The sequence below is a fragment of the Podarcis muralis genome, chromosome 3 (genome assembly GCF_964188315.1).
Source record: "Podarcis muralis chromosome 3, rPodMur119.hap1.1, whole genome shotgun sequence".
Lineage (NCBI taxonomy): Eukaryota > Metazoa > Chordata > Lepidosauria > Squamata > Lacertidae > Podarcis > Podarcis muralis.
The window spans coordinates 48142347-48155614 of record NC_135657.1 but is presented as its reverse complement, the minus strand read 5'-3'; the positions used below and the strand labels follow the sequence as shown (position 1 = coordinate 48155614).

The 13268-nt window shown below is 41.6% G+C and overlaps 1 protein-coding gene across 5 annotated transcripts in view; it reads left to right on the top strand.

Moving 5' to 3' along the window:
• TTC13 (tetratricopeptide repeat domain 13) overlaps positions 1 to 10023 on the top strand; it is a 28425-nt gene extending 18402 nt beyond the window's left edge. For 3 of the 5 annotated variants that reach the window (XM_077925801.1, XM_028723986.2, XM_028723990.2), the window contains 7 exons: positions 2629 to 2713; positions 3867 to 3976; positions 5155 to 5290; positions 6912 to 6991; positions 7487 to 7565; positions 8671 to 8750; positions 9864 to 10023. In XM_077925801.1, the coding sequence (XP_077781927.1) occupies positions 2629 to 2713; positions 3867 to 3976; positions 5155 to 5290; positions 6912 to 6991; positions 7487 to 7565; positions 8671 to 8750; positions 9864 to 9975 (682 nt within the window). In that variant the 3' untranslated portion in view covers positions 9976 to 10023. The remainder of the gene's footprint in view (positions 1 to 2628; positions 2714 to 3866; positions 3977 to 5154; positions 5291 to 6911; positions 6992 to 7486; positions 7566 to 8670; positions 8751 to 9863) is intronic. The other 2 variants (XM_077925802.1, XM_028723987.2) reach the window with 1 other exon arrangement.
• The last annotated feature ends 3245 nt before the right edge of the window (positions 10024 to 13268 follow it).

Below are 13268 nucleotides of genomic sequence, written 5' to 3'. Positions count from 1 at the left end.
CGGGAAAAAGATGGGCAAATTGAGATACAGAATAAACCGAACGGGCAACAGAGTTAAGAACAGAGAGGAGAGGGTGAAGCTGAAAAACTGGCAAACCAAAAAGAAGCATGAGAGAATAAACAAATGCCTTTCCAGTAGCAGGAGACAAAACTATCAAAATTTAGCAAGGTTGAAAACTTGGACGTTGGCAGTTCTGACGGTCAGATTGACTGTATGCAGCCAGGAGGATGAGGCAAGTTTGAAGATGATGAAGGAAAGGTGTGAACTATGGTCAGGGAAAGCCAGGCCAATGAGAATGCTGAAGAAGAAGATTTTAAAAGATCTATTTTTGTTGTCAACATAGAAGATAATGGAGTAGCAGCAGAACTGGGGAAAGAAGACGAAAAAAGAGCCAAGAGAAGAAAACTAATCTGTATTTATTGAGATAATCGGTTTTTAAAAGTTTTAACAGGAGGGAAGATGATGAAAAGTAAAGAAATGGAAGCATGAATGTGTAAGGAGTAAAAGTTGAAGAGCAGCTGGAGTGTCAAGTTGAATATGGGAAATGCCCTTGCTCATTGGTGAAGCTCACTCAGTAACTATGAAGATGTCACTTTATTTCACCCTAAGAGTCAGTCACTGTTCCAGAATCCTTTAAGGGTGGGGTAAAACATACATATATAATAAGATTACAAATGAAAATGGAAAGATGGAACAACGGGTCAACATATATATTTTTAAGTCTAAACACAGGACGATATCAGGAAGGGAAAGGTGTAGTAATAACAGTATGTACTGCTTCAGTCTGCCTTGTTCAACATAACTCTAAACTGTGGTGCTGTGGGTAAAAGCCTCAGCGCCTAGGGCTTGCCGATCAAAAGGTCAGCGGTTCGAATCCCCGCGGCGGGGTGCGCTCCCGCTGCTCGGTCCCAGCGCCTGCCAACCTAGCAGTTCGAAAGCACCCCCGGGTGCAAGTAGATAAATAGGGACCGCTTACTAGTGGGAAGGTAAACGGCGTTTCCGTGTGCGGCTCTGGCTTGCCAGAGCAGCGATGTCACACTGGCCACGTGACCCAGAAGTGTCTCCGGACAGCACTGGCCCCCGGCCTCTTGAGTGAGATGGGCGCACAACCCTAGAGTCTGTCAAGACTGGCCTGTATGGGCAGGGGTACCTTTACCTTTACCTTACTGCTTCAGTCTGCCTTGTTCAACATAACTCTAAACTATATTTTAGTTATTGCTATGGAAATAATCATGGATGAGCCTCAAGTTCCCATGCTCCTCCTGTGGAGCAGCTCTGATGAGATCAGATGTGTTTGTCCCAGTTTGGACATAATGGTAGACTGTGGTTAGTTTTAATGATGGTTGAGGTTGCCTTAATCAGATAAACTGTAGGTAAAACTAAGGGCAGTTTAGCCCTTTCATACCTACTGACAACCATGATTAGTTGAAAATGGAAGCAAATGCTTTCAGTCTCCTTGCAGTCACATCAGAGAAGGGGAGACAGGCTCATTATAACATTAAACTATAAAGAGTGGTGTGAAACAGGGCTGTGTTCTCACCCAACTCTCTTTAGCATATTCTTCTCCCTGTTGCTCTCGTATGCATTTAGCTTGCCTGAAGACGGTGTGTTCATCCATTCAAGGAGCAATGGGAGTCTGTTCAAGCTGGCACGTCCCTGCACCAAGAAAAATGCAGCGGGTCCTTATCTGAGAGACGTTGCTTGCAGATGACACAGCCTTTACTGTGCACTCTGAGGAAGCTCTACTGAGACTCATCAACCATTTTGCCCAAGCCTTCAGGGAGTTTGGCCTTACCTGACAAAGACCAACATCGTGGGTTAGGACGTTGCAAATACCAAGATGAAGGTCTACCAGACTTGCATGTTGAGCATGCTGCTTTATGGAAGTATGTTGTGGGCAACTTACAACCATCAGGAGTGATGCATCAATGCCTTCCATATCCACTGTGTCAGGAACATTGGATATCACATAGCAGGACAGATTTTCAAACAAAGATGTGCTTTCCTAAACCCATGTTCCTAGCATGTTTGCACTCCTGTCTCAGCAGCGTCTACGCTGACTTGGTCATGTCCACAGAATGGAAGATGGCAAGATCTCCAAGGGCATGCTCTAAAGGGAGCTGGCTTCAGGCACTAGGCCAATTGGCAGACCAACTCTGTCAACGATATCTACAAAAGTGACATGAAGACTGGCAACATCTACCCTGCCGGTCCCTTGCAGATGACAGCAGTGCCTGGAGACAGACAGATAGGTCAGTATCCATAATGATGATTGGTGGAGGAATGACCATTGGGAAGAGCACAAAGAGAAGAAATCCCATGGTGCATCTGCATTAGCACAACCAGACACCTTCATCTGCCCCAGCTTCATTGAAACATGTCTCTCCTGTATCTCTATGCCCACAGCACACTTTTCCATCGTCTCCCAAGACACACGGATGCCAACCAGGTTTAACTTCGTATATGAATAGGTTATCTTGTATAGGTTATTTTCTCAGTAACATAACCTAGGTATGCTAAAAAGCTACTGTATTGTGTTATCTTGTTAGGATATTTTCACATTAATATAAAAACTAGAACAAAATATTTAATTGAAATTCTATTGAACCCTTTTGTCTAACCATTTAGTGCTAATAACCACAAAGAACTAGTAGACGTTCGAGAAGCTCTGGAGCAAGTGCAAAAAGTAGAAGATCTTCTCCCAATAATGAAGGTAGTCTTTCTATCTCCCACCCCCCCAATTCCTCTCCCATCCTGCAAAACAACTGTATTTTTTGTAATATTACAATTTATTTGTAATAAACAATAGTTAGCGATGATCCTTCAAATTTCATGTGAAAGTGGAAATGGACTTAAAGCTACCATTTTAAACTTGGATATGATTTTTTTCTAGTACACAATGAGGGTTTGCTGAGGAAGGTCATTTTGCAAGGGAAAACTCACTAAACTCCTAGCTAGTTTTCTGTGTATTACAGTGTTTTGTAACAAATTGTGGGTGTTTATTAGTGTCTCTTGGAATGATGAAGTGGTTTTTAATTGCAAAATTGTCCATAGTAAAGAAAATAAGCTCAATGGATCTTACTGCATTTTAAGTACTCATTACAAGGAAGACTTAACAAATACCGCATAAATGAAAAGATACAAATAGCATGAAATGAAAGAGGTGAATAACTTTGAGTAGGAGGCCAACACTTCATTTTGTCAGAGTGGGTCATGTGTTACTTATTCATAGGGTCAAACTGGCAGAATTTCACAATTTAGCAACCGTTTTAGCTAAAAATAATCCCCTCTGAGATTGAATGTATAACCTTGAGGGTGCTGTTTTCTATTAGTTGAAAGCAGTTAGCTGAATAATTCAATAATTCTCTAAAGACTGTTGACAAAATGGTTTTCCTGTGCAGGTCCTGACTTCCATGTCGGAAGAAGAATGTCAACATGCATCTGATATTTGAACAGGAAAATATGAAATAGCCCAAGTATCAACAACTAGGGAAAACTATTATCTCTTCTATGTTTTTAGCACATCTCTGTTGTGTGGTATGCCTAAAAAGAGCTCTAATATATTTGCATATGTTTAGGGAGGCCATAGTCCACAAATAGCAAAATTCTTTTAGCAGTGAGAGAGAGAAATGCATGTTAGATGTAAACTTTAATGGGAAAGAAACCTTGCCATAGTTTTGGCCACATGACCCGGAAGCTCCCTCGGCCAATAAAGCGAGATGAGCGCCGCAACCCCAGAGGCGTCTGCGACTGGACCCAATGGTCAGGGGTCCCTTTACCTAGTTATGTAGTATAAAGGAAAGCTGAAATTGTCTTAACTGTAATATGGAACAAACAAAATCCACTTTTTGATATTTGTTTGAAAGCAGCTCCACAGTAAAACAAGAGATGGATTCACGGTCAACACCAAAGTCCCAAGCCTCAAAGATCCAGGAAAAGAGTATGATGGATTTACTATCACCATAACAGGAGATAAGTAAGCTAAGTTTCTATTTCATATCATGTAAACTACAGACAAAAGCTTACTAGTCTTTATTTTAATTATTTTTTAAAAAAATAAATTGAAGACAGTGTTATAGCAGTCAAAGGTTAGGCAGATTTCAAATATGCTTGGTTTTCCTTCTGTAGTGCTTCAATGTGGTATTATATTAATATATTTACACCCATATAATCCATGCAAGGGATGCGGGTGGCGCTGTGGGTAAAAGCCTCAGCGCCTAGGGCTTGCCGATCGAAAGGTCGGCGGTTCAAATCCCCGCGGCGGGGTGCACTCCTGTCGTTTGGTCCCAGCTCCTGCCAACCTAGCAGTTCGAAAACACCCCCGGGTGCAAGTAGATAAATAGGGACCGCTTTCTAGCGGGAAGGTAAACGGCGTTTCTGTGTGCGGCTCTGCCTCGCCAGAGCAGCGATGTCACGCTGGCCACGTGACCCGGAAGTGTCTTCGGACAGCGCTGGCCCCCGGCCTCTTGAGTGAGATGGGCGCACAACCCTAGAGTATGTCAAGACTGGCCCGTACGGGCAGGGGTACCTTTACCTTAATCCATGCAAACATGTCCTAACAGACTTTACTAACAGCTTGTAAGTTGTATACACTTATTATAGTTTTATCCTTATCCATATTGGAAGCTTCTCAGGTATACAGTTTGGATGGCACATGTTACCCACCCTTGTTCTTACTGCTTATGCTCCCCAATTAATATACTAGTATAACAACTCTTCTTCTGTGAAAAAGGGGGGGGGGATCAAAGCAATATTCTGTATTTTTCCTTTTCAGGGATACTCACTAAATTTTTATATAGGCAATGTAGTAGCTAAAGGGTACGTTCCACCAGGTCCTGCTTCTGCCCATTCCTAATCATCTCGCCATATTTGTGCGAGTGTGTGTTTAAAAAAAGATTAAAAATATTACCAACTAATTAACAGAAATCTGCTTTGTCTTTTTATGTTGCTTTTTCAGTTTTGATATTTGGTCAAAAGCCAAAGTAACATTGCACTCATTTCTATATTCAACTGGAAATTATTGAAATACATTTTAGAGCAACATAACCAATCATATATAATCTGTAGGCATTTGTATGTGTTTGTTTATGTATGTGTTGTTGAATGTATGTGTTTATTTTAAAACATGCCTCTGATGCAGACATATATTTTCAGGATTGGGAACATACTATTTTCAGTTGAAACGCAGACAACAGAAGAAAGAACACAACTCTATCATGCAGAAATAGATGCTCTTTATAAAGACTTAACTACTAAAGGAAAACTACTTGTTTCATCTGCAGAATCTGGGGTAAGATCTTCCGTTATGTAATTAGTTTTTAGTATCATGAGCCCAAAAGGTCTAAGAGCACAGGCAGGCTGATACACAGAGAGATGTTTCTTCCAATATTTGCATCCCAAGGCATTTGTGAACCACCCTGTGATCACTGGTTGAAGGGTGGTATGGAAATTGTCATCATCACCATCATCATCATCATCATCATAGGCTTGGCATGTCAACATCAGCACCTTGAATTTTGTCTCAGAAGCATATAGGCAGCTTTTCAAAATGTTTCAACAAACCGTACCAGTTCACATTCTGTCAGCCACGTTCTGCTCCAATTATAGCTTTTGTATCCCCTTCAAGGGCAACATCATGTAAGATTTTGCCCTTGATTTTCACATGTCAGTGTTTTTTAGACCAACTTTCTTAGAGCCAAACTGGACACAATGGGTGGGTGGGGGGTTGTTGTTGCTGTTATTGTTGTTAATTTTTTGTATCTTTATTTAAGATGTTGTTATGGATGTTGTTTATGTGGAAATTGTTTCAATTTGGTTGTTTACTTTTTTATTTTTTGTTTATGACTATTTTTGTTATGTTCATCATTATGTATTTTTTCATGTTGTAAGCCACATTGAGCATAGTTTTAACTCTGGAAAGATGGCAAGCAAATAAAATTATGTATATATGTTAGTCCAAGCACACCACTGAAGTCACCTGAGCCTCAAGTGACAGCGCTGGGTCAAGCACAACCCCAGACTATGCATCTAAAGCTATATGTCCAGCCAATTCTCAGACCTGAGAACCAACCTACCCATAGGACCTGTGTCTTGTCAGGATTCAGCCTCAGTTTATTGGCCCTCATCCAGCCCATTACTGCTTCCAGGCACCAGTCCAACACAAAGTATTAGTTAAAACACATGCCATCACTATAAAATATTTAAGAGATTACTCCTATTTATGGTTAAATGCAATGCATTGTTTAAACATTTTAAAATTTATTTTTGTTGGGCTGGATCCAGAGCGTCCTTTCTGTGAACAGCCTTTTTCCATTTGTGGAACGCACTGAGATACAACAGAAGCTCCCTCGGAAGGAAAGGGGAGGCTCTTTTCTCTCATTCCCCCCAAATGCCACCTCCCACACAAGGGTGCCCTGTCCTCCCAAGAGCAGCTATTGGCTAAAATCTGATCCCCACCCTACCTTCTTCCAGCTGGAATTCTGCTCACAGGAGCTATGGATCCAACCCGTTTTTAAAATCTCTGATCTGTCCTTTCTGTTCCATTACTATTCAAGGTAACTCACAATCTGACACCCCCAAAAATTAACATGGCAGATAAAAACATTTTTTTTTTGGCAAGGCTTGAGAGACAACCACATTAGATACAAAGCTTAGAAGGCCTTAGCAACTGAAACATGTCTATATGGCTTACTGTCCTATATACACCTTTTCCTGCTTGAATGCTGCTTCTTGTCATGCTACAACTACCAACTTAATAAAGAATTATACAGATAATAAAATACTGCATATTGCATAATGAAAACACTTTATTTCCATAAATTCCATACATTGAATTTAATTTGCTTGGTGTATGCAGTTTTCTATCGCTATTGCGATTTTTCATGTTAAATACATGGTTTTATTTTTCTTAGGAATCGGATGCTGTGTGCAGTCTAATCCTGTCTCTTGTATATTATTTCTATAACTTAATGCCTTTGTCCAGAGGGTCCAGGTTAGTATCTTTCTTCATATGTAATAACTGTATCTGCAAAGATTACATTGTGCACAGTGATATGAGATCTTACCTTACCAGTTCTTCTTTCTCCTGCCCCAAGTCCTAAACACTTTTGCATAAATATTGGCAGTCATATTATTCTTGTGTGCATCTTTAACAAGAGAACATTTTCTCCATTTTATAGTAGATTTATTTCTCATTTTGTATTTGACATGTTAAAACTTGTCTTACGCTCTCCAGTTTTTTAAAAATACACTTGAAAGTAAGTCCTGTTGCACTCAATGCAGCTTACTTCTGTACAGCATTGCACTATTAAGCTCAATATAGCAATATTGGAATTAATACAGCCAGGTCACAAGTACATTGCATTGATTTTAAATATTTATGAAAATGGAGAGTCTCTTAACCTTTAAAAGCAGTAAAATATGTTCTTGTGTTTCCATGGAATGCTTTGTGTGCATTTTATTTCTTCTGTTTTTGTTTGTTTCTCAGTGTGGTGGCTTATTCAATAGTCATGGGAGCCCTAATGGCAAGTGGAAAAGAAGTATCAGGAAAAATTCCGAAAGGAAAGGTACAATAAAATAAAATAAATATAATGCCCTGAAATGTAGAAAAGAGCTGCTTGTGACACCCAAGTTTTTTTCTGCAGCTCACACCTATGTCCAAAAAGTTATTTAAAGCGTAATGTGGGGCTGGGTATGAATGAAGTAATGCAGATGTTCAGGAAGCAGCTTGTGAATACCTGCAACTTCTCAAAAGATAAAGACATGTTACAGTATTTTGAAAAAGAAGTGAGATGTATGAGAGAGCATTCTTGCTTCAATGTGAGAAGTAGCCCTATGGACTGGAAACTGTTGGTGTAGCAAAATAATGAAATAAAGCAGCAATCCTAATCTCAGAAGGTGATGTCCAGTGTTGTCTACCTGCAAATGGAATGGGCACCATTTGCAGAAGTTCTTCACCCTACTCTTTCCCTCTGACCTGCTCTGGAGGGTTAGGGTACCATCTAGAACTAACTGGAAATTTGCATTTGGCAGTGGGGTGGGGAATAGGAAAAGAACTTCCACTGCATGAGTGAACTTCCTCTTGTGCAATGTTGGATATATCACCCAGTGGAACTTGCTTCCTAGTAAATCTTTTTCCAGATTTAACTATCATTAGGTAATGTTCCTGTTATTGTTCTTGGCAGATGCTAGAAGTGATGGAGTGTGTTGTAAATGAGATGAAAGTTTTCATGTGATTAGGACAATAGTAACTTCTCTTTATGATCAAAAGAAGTTTTTCACATTTTTTGCTTCAAAATAGTCTGGAACTTTGTGTCTTGCAACAGGAATCATCATCACTAATAATAATAATAATAATAATAATAATAATAATAATAATAATAATTCTTTATTATTTATACCACACTCATCTAGTCTCTTGTGATGGTGGTTTTCTTTAAATTTTAAATCTCCCCCCCTTGAAATCATACTAGCAACTTCAGCCTTTCATTGTTGTACCACAACTGCTAAAATAGCATATTTAAAGCAAACAAATCCAAAGCATACAGTTCAGTTCTTCTTGTCTTCCAACTTCCATTACAAATACCTTTTTGATGGTGCTAAATGTGAGAGTATGTTCTGACAGTGCACTTATTTTTGCATTTAGTTGTTTATATTTAATGTGTGTTCCAGCTGATTGATTTTGAAGCTATGACAGCAGCTGGATCAGAGGCCTTCAGTAAAGTGGCAAAAGATTGGCTGAATCTAAAAAGGTAAAATTGTTAATGTTGGCTCAAGGTTTTGCATGTCCTGAAAAAAAGAAAAATAGACCCAGCTTTGCTTAGAAAGGCAGTCTTTGTTACTTTGAAAAGTTGAGTTAACAGAAGAGTGCTTTCACAAATTCCAACTTATGGCAGCTATTGCATTTCACCCTCTGCCCATATATCTATGGCTGCTGCTTGTGACACTACTCAAATACAGTTTGTGATAACAATGTCATTCTTGTTAAACTTAAACCACCACATCTACAAGGCCTGGTTCCCATTATAATTTAAGTAGCACTAAAGTTACATGAAGAGGGACGCGGGTGGTGCTGTGGGTAAAACCTCAGCGCCTAGGACTTGCCGATCGTATGGTCGGCGGTTCGAATCCCCGCGGCGGGGTGAGCTCCCGTCGTTCGGTCCCAGCTCCTGCCCACCTAGCAGTTCGAAAGCACCCCTAAGTGCAAGTAGATAAATAGGTACCACTTTATAGCGAGAAGGTAAACGGCGTTTCTGTGTGCTGCGTTGGTGCTGGCTCGCCAGAGCAGCTTCGTCACGCTGGCCACGTGACCCGGAAGGGTCTCCGGACAGCGCTGGCTCCCGGCCTCTTAAGTGAGATGGGCGCACAACCCTAGAGTCGGACACGACTGGCCCGTATGGGCAGGGGTACCTTTAAAGTTACATGAAGCAATAGACCCAAACTAGAAAGAACTATTTGACTTTGGCACACCATAGAGGTCTGCATGTGTGGCATTTTACTCTCTAGCAGAAGGGAAAAATAGCCTAATACATTAAATTTCTTTGTGGTTTTCTGGATTAGAACCATGGTGATAATTAGCTACCTTCATTGATAGTTATCATCGCAATCTACTTAACAGTTCTACAATATATGGTGTTAAATGTCTGAATGAACCATACTATTGTGAATTTTGGTATTTTAATGCTAAAACATTTTGAAGACAAAATGCATAGGTAGTCACTTGCCCAAAAACTTGAGCAATAAAGTTCCAGCTGAATTAAATTAGCATTTTTGGAGCGCTTAAGCAAAAATGCAAAATATCAGGTTTATTTCAAACTTAAGTCATGGACTATGTTTCTATTAATATTTGCATTTTCCTTTTCCAGCATTTCGCCTTCTTACAAGAGTCTTCCACTGGTATCAGAATACTTTCCAACATTAAGAACCATGATTGAAGCATTAAGTACAGATTCAGCTCATTGCCTGAAAAGGCTTTAGTTGCTGTGTAACTTACTTCAATAAAGAGCAGTGACCACTTTTTTTGTATGTTGTTGATGGTGCAAGTCCTTTGTTCCTGATTATTTTTGTGGATTCTAAATAATTGAATCACTTCCTTTTAGGAACCCAACAGAAAACAAAATCCTTTTCTATAACTGAGAATTACTGGATATATCCAGAAGAAATACAGCTGATTTCAGTGAAGAACCAGTTGCCAGAAGGCAAAAGTAGCAACACAGGGTGCTGCTCAACTAAGATTTACTCAGAAGTAGAACCCAATTACTGAACTTGACTTGTTTATTTCATTTGGTCTACTCTGAGTAAAATTTAGTTGAATATCACACAGACATCTGCCACACATTGTATGCACTGAAGCGTAATTTTAGCCTGTTCCCTGCACCGGTTTAAATTTCACACAGTCACCCAAAAGAATGATTTAATAGGTTGGCACAAAAGCCCGTTTTATTACTTGGATGTAAAGTCTAAATATCTATAAAAGGCAGGCATGGCTTATTAGCCCTCTTTCTGTCAATTACTGCATACAGGCACTGATCCACTTCCTCTCCTGTATTTGATGAAAGTGCTGAATGTCACCTGCATATTAGTGACACCTCCTCTCCCAGTGATTTCATGTACCGTATTTTTCGCCCCATAGGACGCACCGGCCCATAGGATGCATCAAGTTTTTTTGGGGGGAAATAAAGAGAAAAAAATTATTTCCCCCCCAGGCGCTTGTGGGGCCGGCAGCGGGGAGAAGCGCTCTTCTCCCCGCAGCCCGCCTTGAGATCAGGTCCGGGGACAGCGGGGAGACGCGCTGCGCCTCCCAGCTGTCCCCGGAGCTTGCGGGGCAGGCAGCGGGGAGAAGCGCTCTTCTCCCTGCCGCCCGCCTTCAGATCAGGTCCGGGGACAGCAGGAAGACGCGCTGCGCCTCCCAGCTGTCCCCAGAGCTTGTGGGGCAGGCAGCGGGGAGAAGCGCTCTTCTCCCTGCTGCCCGCCTTGAGATCAGGTCCGGGGACAGCGGGGAGACGCCGCCAGCCTCCAAACCACTTTGGGAGACAGCGGGATGGTGGCGTTCCGCCTCCCTCTGTCCCCTGACCTTGTGGGGCTGGCGCTGGGGCTCTCCTGAAGCCTGGAGAGCGAGAGGGGTCGGTGCGCACTGACCCCTCTCGCTCTCCAGGCTTCAGCGAAAGCCTGCATTCGCCCCATAGGACGCACTCACATTTCCCTTTCATTTTTGGAGGGGAAAAAGTGCGTCCTATAGGGCGAAAAATACGGTAGATGTTAAATAGCATGGATATGAAACCCTTTGTGACAAAAGTGTAACCACCACACCCCCTTTTGGAAGGGGCCTCTAGGTAAGAAAGGAACCATTGCAAAACAGTACCTCCAACACCCAGCTTGGACATCCTATCCAGAAGGATACTATGGTTGGTATCAAAAGGTCCAAGAGCATCATCAGGATTACACTCCCTATCTTTCTCACAGCAAAGCTGTGTGTTCCAAAACCAGGTTTGAAACCCAACTGAGATGGAGCCAGGCAATCAGATTCAGGCTGCAGAAGGATCTTTGGCAAGTAATTGGTTTTTTTCCAAGTCTTCCGACACCATTTCATTTGTCATTATATACCCAGTTTGCTTTGTTAGACCAGTTTGGTTGGTTCTCTCTACCCATTAGTCAGCAGGTGTAGCAATAAAGGTCTGGTAATAAAGAAGTCTTAGTATACTGTTATAGTAAGATTTATGTACTGGAACAAAATACCTGGCACTTGCTCAGAATGAGCACAAACATTTTAGCGTAATTCTGGGACTAGCTCAGGAAGAAGATGCAAATGCCTTGCTGGGCAATTTGACCACAATCCTTGGCCTTTCAAACTCTGGTTTGGTTTACAAATGAATTATTTTGGATTATGACTGGGGGTTTTATGGAGGCCCTATTGGTCAAAGCGCACCCTGGGTTACGACCTGTTCTGGTTTATGAACGGACCTCCGGAATGGATTATGGTCATAAACCAAGGTACCACTGTATGAGGGAACAAACAGTATGGTGGGAAAATAAGTATAAGATATAACAGAAAATGGAGCATCTTTTTCAATCATGTCCAAATCTAGAGTCCTTGGGAAGAGTTTTAGCCACAAACTCCTTCAGGGATTATATCCAGTTTCATCAAATGCATCACTGACTGATGAATCTTTTACCTGCTGCTTTCTTGTTGAAGGTGCTCATAACTTTTCTAGTACCACACCCTTAGCAACTCCCAGACTGTTTAAAGTGGTATGATACTGCTTTAAATGTATAGTTCAGGTGGGGCCTGATGGTTGCTTGAGTGTCACAGGAGGTCTCTCCCTCACAAACATATAGGATGAATATATTAAATTACTAAATTAGTATAGACTATAGGATTACTTGGTAATTTATTCATAAAGCATCTGGTTACTCATATTGCCTGACAATACAATAATTTCAAATATGCTTGACTAAAGTTTTGGTTCAGATACCAAAAACCCACCAGAGTTAAGTCCATTCAAGCCCCACAAAACTAGGAAGCCTTAACCCCCATGCCCCAAGATCAGCAATGCTGCTGTACACTGTCATCAATTACACTTGCTTCCATCTTACCCTTCACACGCACACCCTCTCCCTTGGTCTTTCAGGCCCAAACGCAGAAGGGAGGATGGAGTGTCTGGGACCACCAAAGGTGCCCTATGTCTTCCTGGTCCTGCCTTGCCTTGCCTTATGGAGCATCCGAACACAACTATGAATCCTCCCCATCTGTCACAGAGCTACCCGGACAGTAATTTACACAGTTCAAAGTTGGTGTTCACTCTTTATTAGCCAAAACACTATAGTCACAGACTTGGCTGTCAGGCTGAATGAGCACAGCAGCTCATTTCCTGTGTGTTTTGCCATGAAAGTTACCAAGAGTAAAGATCCTCACCTCCCTACGGCCATCTATGTCGTCTCCTCTCCAGGGCTTTTCCCAAGCAATCGGAAATTGAGCCTGTAGGTTTGTCTTGGCTCCTCCCATTTCATACCTCTTCTGGTTCTTGGAACAGTGATGATGGCAGGGAGACACCTATGCTTCTTCAGCAGTCTGACTCATCTCTGCCTCTTGGCCTCGCTCATTCCACTCTCCTGTCTCTGCTTCTGGACTTTTCTCTCCCAACTTCCCACACCTCTTCCCAGTCTTTCCAACTACACACCATTCCACCTCCACTCCCAGGGCCGGATATAGGTTTGATGAGGCCCTAAGCTACTGAAGGTAATGGGGCCCTTTATATGTCCAGCTGTCCTTT